The 19,414-nt window shown below is 40.3% G+C and overlaps 1 protein-coding gene across 1 annotated transcript; it reads left to right on the top strand.

Moving 5' to 3' along the window:
* The first annotated feature begins 3,491 nt into the window (after positions 1-3,491).
* Positions 3,492-18,565, top strand: tap2t (transporter associated with antigen processing, subunit type t, teleost specific). Its single transcript, XM_036142190.1, has 12 exons — positions 3,492-3,751; positions 5,131-5,666; positions 8,224-8,338; positions 8,446-8,576; positions 10,302-10,507; positions 13,032-13,229; positions 14,550-14,678; positions 14,766-14,957; positions 15,228-15,401; positions 16,911-17,073; positions 17,412-17,548; positions 17,912-18,565. Exons 2-12 carry the CDS (start codon positions 5,171-5,173, stop codon positions 18,104-18,106), a joined length of 2,136 nt encoding a protein of 711 aa, XP_035998083.1. The 5' UTR covers positions 3,492-3,751; positions 5,131-5,170; the 3' UTR covers positions 18,107-18,565.
* Positions 18,566-19,414: the final 849 nt, after the last annotated feature.

The raw sequence follows: 19,414 nt of genomic DNA, 5'->3' as shown, positions 1-19,414 counted from the left end.
TTGATGAGACAGACACCGGCTCAGGACGCACACAGATTACATAAAACACACAGACACAGCTAGACATGTTTCCACACCTTTCTTTTCATGAAATCTGTGGATTGTACCGACCCAACAATGTTTCCTGAAAAGCTGAAGCGTGCAAATAGTCCCCAGTCTCTAATTCAATTCAATTCAATTGTATTTATATAGCGCCAATTCATGAAACATGTCATCTCGAGGCACTTTACAAAGTCAAAATCAATCATATTATACAGATTGGTAAAAAATGTCCTATATAAGGGAACCAGTTGATTGCTTCAAAGTCCCAACAAGCAGCGTTCACTCCTTAAGAAGCGTACAGCCACAGGGAGAGTCGTCTGCATTGTCCATGGCTTTGCAGCAATCCCTCATACCGAGCAAGCATGAAGCGACAGTGGAGAGGAAAACTCCCAACAGAACCAGGCTCAGTATGAACGGTCATCTGCCTCGACCGACTGGGGTTACAGAAGACAGAGCAGAGACACAACAAGAGAGACAAAAAAGCACAGAAGCACACATTGATCCAGGAATCTGTTCTACATTAGATGGTAGTAGCGGGTGAGCCGTCTTCTCTGGATGATGTCACAGTTAACAGAACGCCAGACCAGGTGTACCTACTATGAAGAGAAAAAAAAGAGAGCAAAAAGTTAAAAGCGGAAATGACAACAGTCATTTCAATGTAATACAATGCAAAACTAGAGAAAAGTAGACATCAGTAGAGTGAGAAAAATAGGCCCTGATGTCCTCCAGTAGCCTAAGCCTATAGCAGCCTAACTATAGAGGTAGCTCAGGGTAACATGAGCCACTCTAACTATAAGCTTTGTCAAAAAGGAAAGTTTTAAGATTAGTCTTAAAAGTGGACTAAAATTAGACTCACGTTTAAGTCAGAAATCAGTCCGGTTATAAAAGATGTAGATTACTGTGCTGTCGGTTAATGAATCACCCTTTCCATTGTTTACACACATAAGCACAGTAAATAATGTGCAATAATATGTAAAAGACCACAAACTGGGCTTGTGGGTCATTGATTGGCAGCAGGGGGCGACCAGGACGGTCGTGGAGACTGACACCAAAGCTCCCATTTATAAAGAGTGCTCTTGAAAAAGTGCAAAGAGTTAAGCTCCCATGATCACACTGAGCTACAGTAAACTACAGAGACTACTACACGCCTGCTGTAAGGTCAACAGGTCTGCTGAGGTAGTGCAATACATGCGAACTCAATCAAAAACTAATGAAAAGGAAGGCAACTAAAATGGTCCCTGAGACCAATACAAAAGATTTTGAATCTGTTAAAGATTTCAAAAATTTTGTTAAATTTCTAAGCTAGAATACAGTAATTTCTGTTATTCAAACCCGGCTGTTAAAGCCCAGGTTGCTTTAACCTTCAGCGCGTCTTTACTACTGGTCCTTGTTAAACTCAGTGTTAGAAAGGCTGTCTGTCGTTTAGGTGCGTTTTGAAATTCATGTCTTAGATATCTCTCTGTTGTAGCTCTTACAGCACCGAGTCATGTGCTCTTTTTTTCTGCCACAGTTCTCCATCCACTCAACTTTCCATCGACGTGCTTTGATACGGCACACTGAGCAGTCTGCAATCTTTTTGGCTTGAATTGATCCCCTGCTGGTCAATAATCTTCATCTTAAACGTGTAGACTTCATTTAAGTGTGTTCCACTTTGTGGATTGAATTACTGAAATAAACATTTTAATGCTAGCGCAATTTATTGGGGTGCATCTGTATTTGGGTCCAGGGAAATGTTTTGAGTGTTTCAAACTACAGAACTGTTTCCTGTAGTTTATTTCTTCAACTCTTAAAGACTTTATTGACAACTGAATTTGTATATAGCTCAAATTCAAATTATTGGACTGGATAAATATTCCCTGTCTCCAAAGACTTTATGACCGACTCTTTAGTCAAATTGTTGCACTAAGCTAGCACCAACTCACCCCTTAAACGGTAAAAAAAAAAAAAAAATTAAGTTAAGTGAAAAAGAAAAAAAAACTTTAATGAAATATCTAAATTCTGCCTTCAACACATGAAGCCAGGGGTTGTTGGGGGGTAAGCAGTTTGAACTGGGTTTATACATTTTGGATTTTATTTTACAGCACATCATTGTAAACATTTTTGTTTTCGTTTTTTTTTTTTTTAAGTAGAATGTATTTTAAACCCCTGAAGGTGCAGACAATCAAACCTAACCTGTGTGCATCTTTGTTGTCCTGTCAGTCTGTCATAGAGCGCTGCATTTTTTACATTTCTGGCATATCTGAAAAAGATGACCCACAGCCGCTCCCTTTTCGGAGATGATTTCTAATCGTGTTTCACCCTTTCCAGACAGTTTGAAACGATCTCTGAGGTAAACCTGGCTATTTATCTTTTCAACTATCGCTTGTTTCAGTTAACAGTGACATGATCCCGCCATCTGCGTAAGTTTAAAGCTAATAAAAAAAAAAATCAAATAAACTTTTCAGGTATCCAGTGTGTTGTAGTAATAAACTGTTTGACCAGACATGTATTTCTTACCAGAGGATTTATTAGCACATTTTGGAGCACCATCTTGCTGTTTACCAAATTGTATCTTTATAAATTCTTTATTTATACATTATTATTTAGGGGAAATAAATGGTTGAACTATGAAATTGTCCTATGTGATTTTTTTATTTTTATTTATTTATTATCTCCCTGAGTGTGTCGTTCTTCAAATTTGGGAACAAACTGTGTAAATCATCTCTGGGTGTGTTATAGGACAGAGCATATGTAGTTTTGTATTGTATGTAGTTTTATTTTAAAGGAAATGTCAATACATTTTCTAAAGCTGTTGTCGTTGGTAGGTAAACCTACCAAGAGATGTCCTCTCTTATCTAAACGTAGATGCTGGGCAGGGAGAGCATTAATAAGAGAAGTAGCCACAGAGCTCATGGTAGCTCTGGAGGAGCTGCAAAGATCCTCAGCTCAGGTGGGGGCTTCTTTTGAAAGGACATCTATCTATTGGTCGCTCACTTTACAAATCTGGCCTTTATAGGAGAGTGGTGAGTAGAAATCGATAAGATTGATGCTTCATTCAAAGTTTGCCACAATGCATTTAGGAGACATGGACGTATGAAGTCACGCGTGACCAAAACTGAATGTTTCTTGCACGCAACATACTGAATATGACCGAGAACTAACACTGCACTGTGAACAAACCTGCTGGTGGCAGCACCTTGTTGTGGGGATGCGTTTCTTCAGCAGGGACAGAAAAGCTGATTAGAGTTGATAGGATGATGGGTAGAAATATAAATACAAGGAAATTCTGGAAGAAACCATGTGAAAGACTGCAAAAACACGTGAGACGGGAAAGAAGGTTCACCTTTCTTCACCTGCTGTTATAATTGCAGCGAAAGGTGCTTCAGAAAAACAGATTTTAATTTGTGTCCCTGTGTTGATTTGAAGCCTCTCTCGCTCTTCTGGGTGCGGCGCGCTGCCGCCATCTTGTGGCCGGATTGTGAACAACAACTGACAGCTGTTCACCAGCAGCTGTCAAAAGCCTTGGTCTAAAAGTTTACTACTGTTGCAGAGTGACATACCGGGCGACACGAAGACACGGATAATCAAACAGCTATGTTACAGTTTTTTTTATGTTCCTTGACAATTAGCAACCGAACATGAAACAAGCGAAAAGCAAAAGCGAAACCGAAAGAAAGCGAGTCGGATTTCCGCTAGCAGCTAGCTGCCCGTGGACAGACGGTGGAGAAAGGTGAGCTAATCCCATATCTGTTTAAATAAAAGCGCTGGGTTCACGGGTTCAGAGAGGTAAATAAGTACTAAACAGCTGACGGGTTTACGGTGCATCAAGACGCTTCAGCACCTGAAGACTGAAGCCATCTGCGAGCAAATGGAGACCCGACAAACCGAGGCTTTGTTTTCAGGCATTGGTTTAAAAAAAGGCTGGAAATGGCAATATTACTGGAAAAAACGCTTAGTTTTATCTGCTTAGAAAGCACAGCTTTATGTTCCATCTGCTTGCGAAGTGTTTCATACTTAGAAACTATAAAATAAAATCACACGCTCCTTATTGCAAACGTGTTTGCTTTAAAAGGTGAAGCCAAGAACAGACGCGGCGAAAAAAAGAGAGATCTTCATATTTTGTCTGTATTTAACAAATTACTATTAAACAATATGTGACTGGAACTACTTAGACAAATAAAGTAAAAAGTAGAGGCACAGAAATACAGTATTTGTGTAGTAGTATTACTGTATGTAGTCCTTTGTACAATGGAGCGTAAGGAAGGCTTAAATCAGGGAGCTTCAGCAGCTTCTAATGTTTTGATCTAAGATCAAGTATTCATAAACACACACCACACTGATCTTTATTTATTAAACCAAGATGGAGCCAAAATGATAGAGCTAGGCAAGAAAAAACATTGTACACCTTTGCTGCTTCAATAGAAAGTTTAGGAAGGGGAATAGCTGCCAATCAAAACAACTTGAATAATTGATCATTATTATTTCCCTTGTCTGGAAAAAGTTTCCCATCTGATTCACATGTTTTCCAAGTTGGGATCCGTATGGAAAACTAAGCTATGCTATGGGAAATATTAGGGCTTCCCCACTATTACGAAAGTCCCCATTTCATATTCGTTTGTCCATTACTGAGATTTAAGCCCAACCACTATAGAAATTTAGTATCTACAATAAATTAAAAGGAACTTTTAAATCATAATAAATTCAACTGCTACACCTACTGAGGAACAATGATTATAAAAGGTCTTTGCTGCCCCTGGTATCTGGTTGTGTCGCCTCGCGGTAGCAGTGCGAGTTGGGCGGAGAAGCCTCGCGTCAATAAACGGCAAATAGAAATCAATTTCGTTCTGGGCAGTTTTAAACACTGTTGAATTAGAAACCTCCTGCCTTGATCCATGCTTGTCCTGAGAATCACAGGGCGTCATGAGGTTTGTGATAATCAGTGGTCACAACCTGCAATAAGTTGTGCAGGTACCCACACAGGATACAGAAGGGATTATTGATCACTATTATATTGCAGTCAATATTCATGTGACACATTCCTGATCAATGGTTAGACGCAACCTGCGTGTAATAAAACTGATGTGTAATGTCTTGTTGCTTTTGGATCAGGTAGAGCCTCTGGAGTCGAACCAACCACCAACAAGAAGCGATGGGAGTGATAGCATGGGCGTTGGGCATCGTTCTCCTCGATGCGTTCCTGTGTTTAGCGCAGCTGGCCGGGCTGCTGCTGTGGGAGTGCTCCAGCTGTGGCGGACTGGCAGGAGCGTGGGCCTTTGGGCTATCAAAGTGGGTTTTCCTCCATGTTTTCATCTCTGCCCTGACAGATGAAAAACACCGGGCATTACTTCAAAGGTTTGCAGCGCTCCTCTGCCTTATTTCTCCTGTGTTTGAAACTGGACGGAGCCTCACTTCACCTTCCTCGGAGCAGCACGCTGGGCCTTCTCTGGACCCCAGCATGCTGTTGTTGGGAGCCGCGTCGTCATCGCTGGCCTGTTTAACGTGGGAAAAGTGGCTTTCACGAGGTGGACAGATGACAAAAGACGATCTGGATACTAGACGTTTGCTGACGAGAGTGCTGACTTACTTCAAACCAGACACCATTCTTCTGATTGCAGCTTTTGGCTTCCTCATCATGGGAGTCATCTGTATGTACAACTCCTCATGTTCAACTTTAACTAACATTTGTTAACATGCATGGGTAAATGCATATTAACGATTCTCACAGAACTGATTCAATACAATTTACACACAGCATCTACACAAAAATGTGCAATGCAAACGAATTAGCAACAATGAATGCTTCTGTTGCTAAAGCTATATAGCACAGTGATTCAGCCATAACATTGCATGTTAGCTTTAATTTTTAGACTGAAGCAAACATTTAGAATCAACTAATTAATTATATATATATATATATATATATATATATATATATATATATATATATATATATATATATATATATATATATATATATATATATATATATATATATATATTATTTATTTATTTTTTTTAAATCTGCGCTTCTTATGGTAAAACAGGTATAATGAGCTGGTGTTAGCTTTTTATTTGTTTGGCTGCTTAACAGAGACAGTGCTAATAGCTTTCCCAGTGTAGTTTTAAAGCAGTATTACCTTAGTACGAGGGATGCTTTATGCTCCTTGAATTCCCCTATTGTGCACCTGCCTTGTGTTTTAATGACGAAGAAAGATGCATGGAGAAGCTTTTAGAAAATATTGCTTCAGCATTGCCTTTCTTGGTATTTCACATGTTAGCAAACACAATTTCACCCCCAGATAAAACAGGCCCGAAAGCAAATGTTAAAAGATTCTCCGGGAGGAATGCTACGCGTATGTTGCACATATCCTGCACTACTACAGATTCTACGTGAGTGCTATGGAAATGCTCCAGCAATTACTTAGAAACAGCATTCGCTCATATCACGTATGCTGTGAGACGTTCAGTCTGCACAGATGGCGATTTACTCACCTCGACATGCTACGCTCTCGAACTGATAGCAGGCTGACATACTTTTAAGGGAAAAAAATAGCTATTAGCAGGTAATCCTTTTCCCAAAATGGTCAGTTGTTAGTTAAAAATAGGGCTGGGGATGGGTGTGGGTAAGAGGAATGACCTTGTGACACGATTGGAAAAGAAGCACGCCATCTTGACGCAGGTAAACACTGAATGGTAAATCCTTCATCCCAGTGTACACCGCCAAGCAGAATGGATGCACCAACACAAATGTTCCAACAAATGTGCTTTGGAGCGGTGTATCACTTTTCAAAATGTCAACAGCTATGGCTAGCTTATACACAGAGTGACAGCAGCTTTAGGTCCTATTTACACAATACTTTGAAAACGGGTGTAACGTTTTGAAAACATCCCGGTCTCTGTTGTTGTGTGGACATGAAAAACGGGATTCTGGCAGTATGGGGAAGTCCTGGCACACGGACATTTTAAGCAAATGGTGTTTCTACCACTGAGCTATATTATACACTGGAGTGCTGATTTTGCCGAAAAACTGAAGTCACTGGCCGCCATCTTGCTACTCCCTACTCTCACAGAACCATGATTTGGTTGCAACAACAAGCAGTTTTCTGGCTGTGTGAAAAGTTTCACAGGTAATTCTACAGTCAGTGAATTTACTAACACCATCAACTACTAGGAAATTAGGTGCTGAAATATTTTACATGTTATTAATATTAAATATATTTATATATGTATGTGTATATAAGTATGTGTATATGTGTATATATATGTATACATATATGTTTTTGTATATTGTTAGTTATATATTTATAAATGCGGAAGAAGACGGACGGATATATATATATATATATATATATATATATATATATATATATATATATATATATATATATATTTAAATGAATAAAATCCAAAATATTTCAGCACATGACTTTCTAAGTACTTGATAGTTTTAGAACATAACATAAAAGTATATGGCATTTGACATGAGAAAATCCTCGTTATTCGATGCTGTAGCGCACATATTCCCTAGTTACTGGAGGAAAATAGGGAGTACCAATATGGCGGCTGGTGGCTTCAAAGCGACTCGTTCTAACAGCGGGCGATTAGCACTCCAGTGTATAATATAGCTCAGTGGTTTCTACGTGTTTGCAATTTGCATTTTGTTGAGCTTCAAAAAACATACTGCCTACTAGTGGCACGGCAGGGGAATCACACCGTCTAACGTTGCTGCCGTGTGCACAGACATTGGAATTGAAAGTTTTCATGTAGATGTGTGCACAGAAAACAAGGCTGTTCTGGATCATTGTCGTTTAAGCAAAGCCTTAGTTTACACGTCTAGATTGTCCGCGTTTTTCCGACATGAGGTTAACAAAAAACAAAACAATTAAATCTTTTTTGTCAGCAAGGCAGATTCTGAAGCACCAGCAGTGTCCAGAGAAAAGCTGCTTTACTCTATGCTCCGTATAGCTGGAGGAATCACTGTTTGTAGCATCTCAGTGAAACACCTTTACACTGTAGGAACCGTATGCTAGAAAGTTGCTTTCTGTTTTGGTTTTGAAACTGTAGCTTTTTAAAACCTTGGTTTAGCTTGTGTTCCTGGGAACTGTCCCATGCTTCTTTTTCCAAAAACCCTTACAGTCATTCAGTGCTTTGACAGTAAATATACCAGCATATAAATGTTTACGTTTTTAATTTTTCCAACAGGTGACACTTATATCCCTTTATATCAGGGGAAAGTGATCGACATGCTAAGCGGCCAACATCTACAAGATGGCTTTGGTTATGCAGTCGGACATCTAGTGCTTATTTCCTCTGGAAGGTAAAAAAAAAACATTGTTTGAGAAGAAGCCAACTTGATAAAGCCGTATTTAACACCCAACCGGTTATTGAGGGGTTTGAAACTGACGTGTCCACCTGTCCTAACAGCGCGCTGTTCTCTGGCATGAGAGGAGGTATTTTTAAGGCTGCTTTGGCCAGACTGAACAACAGACTGAAGCATCTGCTGTTTCACAACCTCCTGAAGCAGGAGGTGCACTTCTTTGAGGAGAACAACCCAGGTGAGAAGTTTTGAAATGTGGTGGGAATGTACACATCTTTGACGACGTTCCAGTGCTTTTAGCCACAAAGTGACACAAAGTGGACTGAGGATTCATAAACTTAAATAGATCTTTTAGCCATAGCTTTCAGCTCTCTATCAATTCTAGTTTATTGTAAAGTAAGACTAATTTTACCATAAATACATTCACATAGAAAACCTGTTCAGAGATGTTCCATGTGCTGAACTGACACACACACACTTCATATGTCAGAATATTAGCTTTGTTTCACTGTGGAAATTACAATAAGATGTGCTGATACGGTTAATGATGGATGAACTAGCGTACAGATGAGTGGACGAGTAGATTAATGAATCATAGATTATTGATGATGATTGGGAAAAAATACATGTAGAGAACGATATCGAACAAACCAATGGATGGCTCAATGAAAAATGGACTGATGAGGAATGGATTGATGGATGACAGATGAGTGAAGAATGGATAGATGGATGGGTGGATGATGGCTGGATGAAGAATGGCTAGATGGATGGAGGGATGGATGAAGAATGGATAAATGGATGGACGGATGACAGATGGGTGAAGAATGGATAAATGGATGGATGACAGATGGGTGAAGAATGGCAAGATAGATGGATGACGGATGGATGAAGAATGGATAAATGGATAGATGGATGACAGATGGGTGAAAAATGGATAGATCGATGGATGATGGCTAGGTGGATGGATGACAGATGGATGAAGAATGGATAAATGGATGGACGGATGACAGATGGGTGAAGAATGGATAGATGGATGGGTGATGGCTAGATGGATGGATGACAGATGGGTGAAGAATGGATAAATGGATGGATGACAGATGGGTGAAGAATGGATGGATGGATGGATGGATGGATGGATGGATGGATGGATGGATGGATGGATGGATGGATTATGGCTAGATGGATGGATGACGGATGGATGAAGAATGGATAAATGGATAGATGGATGACAGATGGGTGAAAAATGGATAGATCGATGGATGATGGCTAGATGGATGGATGATGGATGGATGAACAACGGATAAATGGATGGATGGATGGATGACAGATGGATGAAGAACGGATAAATGGATGGATGACAGATGGGTGAAGAATGGATAGATGGATAGATGATGGCTAGATGGATGGATGACAGATGGGTGAAGAATGGATAAATGGATGGACGGATGACAGATGGGTGAAGAATGGATAGATGGATGGATGATGGCTAGATGGATGGATGGCAGATGGGTGAAGAATGGATAAATGGATGATGACAGATGGGTGAAGAATGGCAAGATGGATGGATGGATGATGGCTAGATGGATGGATGACGGATGGATGAAGAATGGATAAATGGATAGATGGATGACAGATGGGTGAAAAATGGATAGATCGATGGATGATGGCTAGATGGATGGATGACGGATGGATGAACAACGGATAAATGGATGGATGACAGATGGGTGAAGAATGGATGGATGGATGAAGAATGGAAAAATGGATAGATGGATGACAGATGGGTGAAAAATGGATAGATCGATGGATGATGGCTAGATGGATGGATGACGGATGGATGAAGAACGGATAAATGAATGGAAGTATGGATGACGGATGGATGCTAATGATTGCTAATAACAGCAGCTTTTAAATATGTGTTTTCATAGCTTGAATATTTCATTATTTCTACATTTTCACTGTCCAGGTCGGCTGTCCTCCCGCCTGCACAGCGACGTAGACCGGATGGGACGAACGGTGGCGCTGAACGCTAACGCAGTTGTTCGCAGCACAGTGAAAACCGTCCTCATGCTTAGAGTGATGTTGGGCCTGTCCTGGGAGCTAACGTTGCTCACCTGCATAGAGATGCCCCTCCTGGCCATACTGCAAAATAAATACACCAACCTGTCCAAGGTGGGATCATACCGTACACCTCATGTTTACATTATTTCACTTTGGGGGTTTTGCAGCAAGGTTTTGTATTTAGCTACCATTTAAACATCGAATGTTTTGTCCTTCTATTTAATGTTTTTTCTTTGGTGTAAGGTCAGCTGGTTCTTGTATATTTAGCACAGAAAAATATAATAAAGTTTTTAGCCCATAGGTCCGTCCTGTCCAAATTTAGTCTAAACCAAAATGTTGAGAGTCAAGCTTGGTTGGCCTGTTACCCCAATGATCTCTAAACCACATTCAGACGTCAAAAGACGTCTCCTTTCACCAATGTTCAACCACAATTACATGTCATTGAACATGTGTTTGAACTTGTATCTAAAAAGACCAAATTTAACCTTTTTTTCTGGGTTTGTTAAAGATTTGGTCAAACTGTATGTTTCTCTGTTCATCAAGTTTTTTCCTTTTACCAAAAACCTAAAAAAAATGGAATAGAGGAATCAAGAAATTTTTAAATCAGTGATGCAAAAAATGACTTAGTAATGTGTGTTAATTACAAGTTTATAATGCAGAGAGATGTCCAGGCTTCCCCGTCTCTGCAGGCTTTGGCCGGTGTGGCGGATACTTTGTGTAGCTTCTTTGAACTTAATCCAGTCGAGCTTTAGGAGCAAGGCCCATCCCCTCCAATGATCTCTACATCCAGCAGTTTATCAGGCTTGCTCCATTAAGGTATTGGAAATGCTTGGGCATTTGTCACACGTATAGTTCTTTTAATTTGGTCCAGTCAGTAGATGAGTTTGATAACTCGTAACTTTTTCTGATGGTTTGGTCTCAAACTGAGAAAAGTCAAAGCAAACCAAAACCCCGTCTCTGCAAACCACATAACCACCTATTTATTGGTCAGCATTTAAAGTGAGTAGATGTTTTTTTCTGAGCTAGTCGGAAACAGGGAGAATCTAGTAATCTAATTAGTATTTTTCTAGGCAATATTTCAGCTGAAATTATCTGAAAAGTATGAAAAATGAACTTAATGCCTGAAGACGCCTTGCTATACAAAAAAACCCCAAAAAACATGTGGCTTATGTTTATTAGCTTGTTTCCTGTAACACATCCCACAATGCAATGCGTACTTGGCTACAGGAAGGCATGTGGCTCAAGCTTGCGATGTAGTCCTGGTTGCTGTGGCAGATTGAGGTCGGATCACGTTCACACCACGAAGGAACCGCTCTAGAGTTCGGTTGGAACCAAGACCACCACCTCCAAACGGTCTTGGTATGGCTGTTTTGGGTTGCACCCTAATGCGATTGCTGTGTTCACATTTACACAAATGAACTGCACCACTGAAGGAAAACCATTCCCAGGAAGTAGGTCAGATGCTCTCTGTGTCAAAGGTCAGTTTTGGGTTTTTCTACAGTTATTTTACGATGTAGCTGGAGATGGATAGACAGATCTGGGCTTCATGTGCCATAGCGTCGGTCTCTTGAGACCAAGAGGGAGCAGATGTAAAAGCTGAATCTCTAGATTTACTAGTACATCTACATTCCAGCCCTCACCTACATTATCTATGACATAGATCATGGTGGAAACAAGATCCGGATACAGGCCGCTGACAGGAGCTCCCTCTGTAAGGGTCGCTGGGCCCAGCCACAGATACAGGGGGGAAGGTAATTGCCGGACCAAAACGCTAACAGGACCACGGGAAATGCATGGTGAATAGGAGGATTGAATGAAGAAGAAGAAAACGTACACAGGCAGAGAAACAGGGGTGTGAAGAGGGCACAGCATAATGGACAATCCAACAGAAGAGGGACAACCAAACAGTATATATAGAAACGGGGAGAGTGGAGAAGCGAGGCAGAAGACATGAGGAAGTAATCGGATGGATAGGGAGCGACAGATGAGAACAATGATGGCAGAGAACTGACTGAGAGGGAGATTGACTATGCACGGGCAGAACAGGCAGGAAACAGACAAATCTAACAGAGAATAATACAAAACGATAGAGAAAGAACTAACATCCTCCCCTATATCCACAAAATAAACAAATACTAAAAGGATAATAAACCAAAGAAACACTGTCCAGGAACCTACAGATCTTGTGATTCTAACACATTCATATTTTGTTACATTACAACCAAAAACTTCAATGTAATTTATACCATGGACCAACACAAAGTATTGCCTAGTTGTGATAAGGAATGACCAGTCAGCAAAATTTCTCTACCAGCCTTGAAACGAACGCTCATTTTTCTTTAAAAACCATTAAATCTCTGTCAGATTAGACGAAGACTTCCTGTGAACATCAGTTTTCTACGTTGTGTCACAGATTCTTTATTGGAATTCAGTCTGGACTCACCAACACATGAACATGCTTAGATCTGGCTGTACGTGTTACAATCTCCCAATGTTTTGTTTCAGACTAGTTCTTTTAGTTTCTGGAACATGAAACTGCTTTTACAGCCTTTACAAAACAAGTGTAGAATGAATTATTGATGTTTCCTGTAACTAAATGTGTGTTTCTTGTGTGTGGTGTTTGTGTGTCGAACAGGACCTAAAAGATCAGACCCAGGAATGCCACGCTCAGAACAAAGATCTGGCTTCCCAGGTAATCGGCGGGATCCGAACGGTCCGCAGCTTCAACGCAGAGAAAGATGAGCTTAGGAGGTACCACGAGGCTCTAAATGAACTGCGTGCCATCAGCAGACGATCATCCATATACAGCGCTGTTTATCTTCTAATACGAAGGGTGAGGCATGTTCAGCTGTCAAATACAGAGACCTCTTCATACCAACAAAGGTTGAAAAATACAAAATATCACTTTAAAGGAGCAATAATTGAAATGTCATTATTTTAGATAGAAAGAAGTAGAAAATAGTGGTATCTTTTTACCTGGACTATGGTTAATCATCACACACCATCTGTCTATCTTGTTCTCCAGCCTCTTGTTTACATAGCTGGGCAGGGCGCGGATTCACGTACGTGCATGTGAACAGCTGCCACTCAGGGCTTCACCACTCCCTGCCTATAAAATGCCACAGCCAGGCACAAAATGGCAGAGAGCACGCCCATCAGATCAAAATGTTCTCTTTCTAACAGCACTCTAAAGTTATGAGTTATTTACTTCTTCACTAGACATGTTCCTCTGAAAGGTGATGCTGTTCTGCTGCTCATTTGTCCTTTGCAAATAGGCTCATACGAGCCGATGGGAGAGAAGGGGAAATGGGTGCAGAGTGCTGGCGCGAGGTATAGAGGCGTGGCTTAATACACATCTTGTTTTGGTCTACAGACTGTGCTCAAGCGCCACCTAGTGGTAAAAAAATCACTTATTGCTCCTTTAAGAAAATCACATAAAACATATGAAGTGTTTCTGTCTTTCATCTAGTAAACATAGAAGATATAAATAGTTTAATCAGAATCAGAAATACTTTAATAATCCCAGAGGGAAATTACTGTTTATTTATCTCAATTTCTAAGCTTTTATTTTGATTGTAGCTCAAAGAAACATCAGGTTTGCCTGATAGCATATCTATTATTGTTGGTTTATCAGTTTAAAGGCAGTTTGACAAAAGTCTTTTTTCAAATCTGGATTTTTGGGCTTGTGTGGATCTACAGTGACTTGCAAAAGTAATCATGCCTTGTACTTTTAGTGTATTTGTTCTTAATTTGAGCTGGTAAATAAGATGGTCTGCTTATGGAATGAGTATTTTTACCCCAAAAATAATATAATTAGATATACTGCACTTGAAATTAGATGATGGAGATGAGGTGTTCCTATATTTAGAGCTAAAATCTTATTCCATTGGCCTATTATCTTATTTACCTGCTCAGATCAAGAGCAAATACACTCATTTCAAGAATAATTTACTTACTTTTATTTTCCTTTTTTGCAGTCTAAAGCTACCTACAAATGACTTCATATTGTTGCATAAGTTTGTGAGACTTTTTTTCGTCCTTGTCCAGTTTGTTTTTCAGGTGATTGGTTTAACTGTTGTTTATTAGTATTTTTTTTTTTTTTACAACTGTGTGAGTAATTCCTGTTTTTTTTTTTCTTCCCTTTTGAATTCAGCTGGTTTCTCTGTGTATAAAGATATTTATGCTGATTCAAGCCCGAAGCCTCATCTCCTCTGGTCAGCTCACCATTGGCAGTCTGGTCTCCTTTTTCTTGTACCAGAAGCCCATGTCGGTCAATCTAAGGGTGAGCTCAGTGAAATCTACTTGACACGTTTGCGATTTCGGTCAATTGTGCTGTATTTTATTGACCAAGAAGGTATTTTTGCCACAGGAGATCATGTATTGCTACGGAGAAACGATGTCCACAGTAGGAGTAATTTCCAAAGTGCTGAGTTACGTTGACAGGACACCAAAATGCACGGTGGAGGGAAACTTGGCTCCACAGAACCTGGACGGGAGAATAGTTTTCCAAAATGTCAATTTCAGTTATCCCTCTGCTCCTTCAGATAAACCAGCTCTAAAGGTAACATTTTCCGTCCTACATTAAGTTCAGGATGCCACGGTTTCTGCAGGGGCTTATTAAGTCTTAATAAAGCTTCAATTAAATTACTGAAGCTTGCAGAAACCCAATAATAGTGTCCAGAACATTGTTAAACACTAGATTCTTGTAAAGTGTCTTTGAGTTTTTAGAAAAGCGCTACACACATAAAATGTATTATTATTATTATTATTATTATTATTATTATTATTAGAAACAGACCAGATCATCGCTGTTTTGATTTTCCGTCCTCAGTCGGTGTCGTTTGAAATCCATCCGGGGAAGATCACAGCTCTGGTCGGTCCCTCCGGTGGTGGGAAGAGCTCCTGCGTCAGCCTCCTGAAGCGGCTGTACGAGACTCAGGAGGGTCAAATCCTGCTGGACGGCCAGCCGCTGCACCGTTACGAAAGAAAATACTTCCATCAGAAGGTACTGTTGGATCAGCAAAGAAAGGTTAAACCTCAAATGTTATGACTTGATTCAGGGAGTGAAGAACCTGTTGAATGAAATGAGATTACTAGTGTTGGTTCACAAGAACGTGTGGGAAGATATTTGTATTTCCAGACACTGTTCATTAGCTAAAAAAAATTGGATCCATCCATGTTATTCTCCTTTAGGTTTGTGATTTTTTTTGCAGGTTTCTCGATGATGTCTGAAATGAGTCTAGAAAAGGCTGGAGAGCCCTGGGAATCTAGGTTCTGAAGTGTGAAATTTTCATGTAAAATGTGAAGGATCAGAGGGGAACTGGCCCATTTGTGTGGGAGCACACTTTGCTCTTAAACAGATTTATATTTATATTTTAAAACAAAGACAAGATTATTACTGACCTGTGCCCGTATTCACAAAGAACCCTAAGACTAAAAGAGGCTCTTAGTGACATAATTTCAGGAGAAATCTCAGAATTTCCCGAATTCTAAGATTTTTCTTAGAATTTCACCTCGGTGAGATAAGTTATTCATGAACCATCTTAGGCCCTAAGAGAGCTCCTAAAGTGACAAAATGCTGGGAGTAATGAGGAGGACTTTTAGACTAAGAGTCTCTTAAGCGGGGTAGATGTCTGGCTGATCCACCGCCTAAATAGTGGAGGAAATGAGCATGTGAACTTCTACAACAATAATACAATTATTAATAGGCAGATAACATAAACTTTTCGTTTCTCTCGCTGCCCAAATGAGCCACAGAAAAAAGTGCAGTTTCCTTTCAGGTAGCTTCCTACACCTTTCGTGCTTTTTGTGTTGCCTCTTGGATTTGGTGCGTTCACTGATCGGAAAAAGATGGGATTTCTGAGTTCCTGACTGACGTGTCATGATTCAGGGCCGAGTCAGCTGAAAATTATTCTAGCCATCAGATGATTTCTTTGTGCATCCTTACTTCTTAACCCAGACCATCGTTATATTGATGAATGTGATTGCAAATGCAGGAAAATTCACAATGCACAATAGAATAAGGATTTCCTTCTAATATCTAACACTATAAAGAACTTAATGTTTATAAAAAGTAAATTTTCTATGAAAACAAGTTGGTGGAGGCCCCAAAGGTTGGTGGTTCGAAACTAAGTCTATCACTGAGCAAGACGCTTGACCTCAGACTGCTTCCCTTGCGTCACTCAGTGTTGGCAGCCCACTGCTCCCTTAGGGACGGGTTAAATGCAGGGACAAATTTCCCCTCAGTGGGACTAAAAAGGGAAAAATGGATTCAAAGTCATCTTGGTAATATGCCTCAGCTCTGTCTACTAGCTTTAATGTGTCAGGGTTTTTGGTTGTGTCCCGTTTTGGTGAGTTATTTTTCTCACTTGCTAGGTGTGTTGGTTGTGTTGGTTTTATGTGACGGAAAGGAAATGTTCAGAAATGACAGAAACAGTGGACAAAAGGGGACAAATGGCTTGGAACTGAGGAATAAACTGATACTGTTATTTTCTGCTGTCTCTTGTTCACATAGGTAGCGTTGGTTTCCCAGAATCCTGTGCTGTTTTCTGGTTCCCTGAAGTACAACATAGAATATGGTCTGGAGAAACCCGCTGTGGAGGAGAGGATGAAAGAAGTTGCAAAGAAGATCAATGCCCACAGGTTCATCTCTGAAATGGCGAATGGCTATGACACAGGTACTGAGCTGGTGCCTTTACCTCATTGTCTTATAATGTTGTGTTTTATGCCTCACAATGATGGTTTCCAACTATTTTCCAATCATTTTTATATCATCGTAGCAGAGTTGAGGATTGAATTGAGGTTTTATAGCTTAACTGCACTTTAAACTCCTCCACCGTTTTACTCTTCGACTGTTTAATGCTACTTTTTGTTGAGCTATCACATACAATTTTGATTAAACACATAGAAGTTTATTATTGTAATTTAAAAAGTTTAAACCACAAAATGATGTAGTATATTAGTAAAAAATAGCGTTCTGCATAGAGTAACTAGTCCGTGTTTACCTGTTTTCCAGATATCGGAGAGTGTGGAGGCAAACTGTCAGAAGGACAGAAGCAGAGCCTCGCCATCATCAGAGCTCTGCTCAGAGAGCCGCAGGTCATCATCCTGGACGAGGCTACAAGCAAGCTGGATGTAGATGCAGAGAAGGTGGTGAGTAAGAAACCAGGTTCTGGAGATGATAGACGATGCTTCTGGAGCTTTTCCTGTTTTATTTTTCTATAAAAGATAAAAACGAGATTTGGGCAAGAACGGATTTGGTGCAACCAAAGTGTTTTACACAGATTTCCTCAGAGATTTACTGATTCGGCGGCTAAATTCCTCTCGTTTCTTGTGAAACATTAGTTTAAATCTGATCACATTTTACAGAGGAATCAGAAAAATCAATATAACACAGACAGGCTCATCAGATAGATGTCAGCCTGAGGAGCGTCTGTGCACCCCCAGTAAAGACAAGCACTGACAACTGAAATAACCCCACCTACACTCAAATCTACGCATGGTGTCCTCTCTCAGGTGCTGAATGAGGTTCTGGCTCGTGGACGGTCGGTTCTGATCGTGGCTCATCAGCTGAGCATCGTGGAGAAGGCGGATCACATCATTTTCATGGAGGACGGCTCGGTCAGGGAGGAGGGGACCCATCAGGAACTCATGAACAAAAAAGGACGCTACTTCCGTTTAAAGGAGGAGCTGTTCTCTGAAAGCAGCTGAAGAAATCTTCAAGAAGACAACTAACAAATACTCCTCATCTTATTTTTCCCTAAAGGGAATCAGCGGTTTACTGTATATCATGCGTTTGATGTTCTGAATTAACATTGTTTCTGACAGAAGAGCTGAAATGTTTCATGTTTTCTGGTCTTTACCAGCCAGGTTGATAGTCAGAGTACAGCAAATGATGTGGATGTGGACATCTACTTGTCACATCTGTTATTGCAGAAGATTGTAATTTCGTTTTTTTTTTTGTTTTTTTTTGTTTCAGTTAACCTCATATAAACTTTGCAATGTATAATGGCTGCCAAAAATATTCAGACCTTTTGCATTTTATTACATTTTGTTCAGTTGCAGCCACAACATTAATATATTTTGTCAGGATGCACAAAGTAGTTCATAACTGTGAAGCGGAAAGGAAATGACAAATGAACGTCTTACAAATAAAAATTCTGAAACTGACGCTTTTGTATTCAACTTTCCTGGGTCAGTACTTTGTAGAACCTCCTTGTGCTGCAGTTACGGCAACAAACCTTTCGTTGTACGTCTCCACCAGCTTTGCACATCTGCAGACTCTGATTTCTGTCCATTCCTCTTTGTAAAACAGCTCAAACTCAGTCAGATTAGATGGGGATTATTTTTTTAAATGTGAACTTTCAAATATTGCCAAATATTTTTCCATTGGATTTTTTGGTCTGGACTTTGACTAGGCCGTCCCAACCCATCAATATGATTTCAACTATTCACTTGTTTAGCTCTGGGTGGAAGATGAAGCATCACTTCAGTCTATCTCAAGTTACTTACATTTTCCCATCAGCTGTGGGTAGTGTGGATACAGCTTCCATGTCTCTGCAGTAGAAAACCATCCACAGCACAATGTTGCCACCAGCGTTTTACACCCTGGAGCTGGTGCAGTACTAGTTTTCCTCCACACACAGCATTTTGCGTGTAGGCCCAAAAGTTACATTTTCATCTCTGCTGACCTTCACATAACTTTCTTCTGCATATCTGCAGTGGAGTTCTTATTGCTCCATTTCTAAAGCGGCTTTCTCGCACTGTTCTGTACACTGGCCAGGTTTGTGGGGTGACCAATTAACAGTTCTCCCTCCTAAGCTGGGGTTCTCTGCAGCTCCTCTAGAGTTATCTCTAGGCTTCTTCTCATTTTCAGATCGTGTATCGAGCAGAGCTCAGTGAAATGTTTAAAGCTCGGGATGTCACCCTACGCCCTAAATGTCTCCACTCTGGCTCTGCATAGATTGCTGCTCTTCGTTTCTTTCAGAGCGCATGTGCAGCGCCCCCACCTGACTGATC

This window comes from Fundulus heteroclitus, chromosome 10, assembly GCF_011125445.2.
Source record: "Fundulus heteroclitus isolate FHET01 chromosome 10, MU-UCD_Fhet_4.1, whole genome shotgun sequence".
NCBI classification, from domain to species: Eukaryota; Metazoa; Chordata; class Actinopteri; order Cyprinodontiformes; family Fundulidae; genus Fundulus; species Fundulus heteroclitus.
Note: the sequence above shows the minus strand (reverse complement) of the source record. Positions and strands in the feature narration are given on the sequence as shown.

Coding starts and splice junctions, on each gene's coding strand:
- tap2t (XM_036142190.1), top strand. CDS start 5,171: ATGGGAGTGATAGCATGGGCGTTGGGCATCGTTCTCCTCGATGCGTTC. Junction 13,230..14,549: donor TTTATCTTCTAATACGAAGG/GTGAGGCATGTT, acceptor TTTTGAATTCAG/CTGGTTTCTCTGTGTATAAA. Junction 17,549..17,911: donor ATGTAGATGCAGAGAAGGTG/GTGAGTAAGAAA, acceptor GTCCTCTCTCAG/GTGCTGAATGAGGTTCTGGC.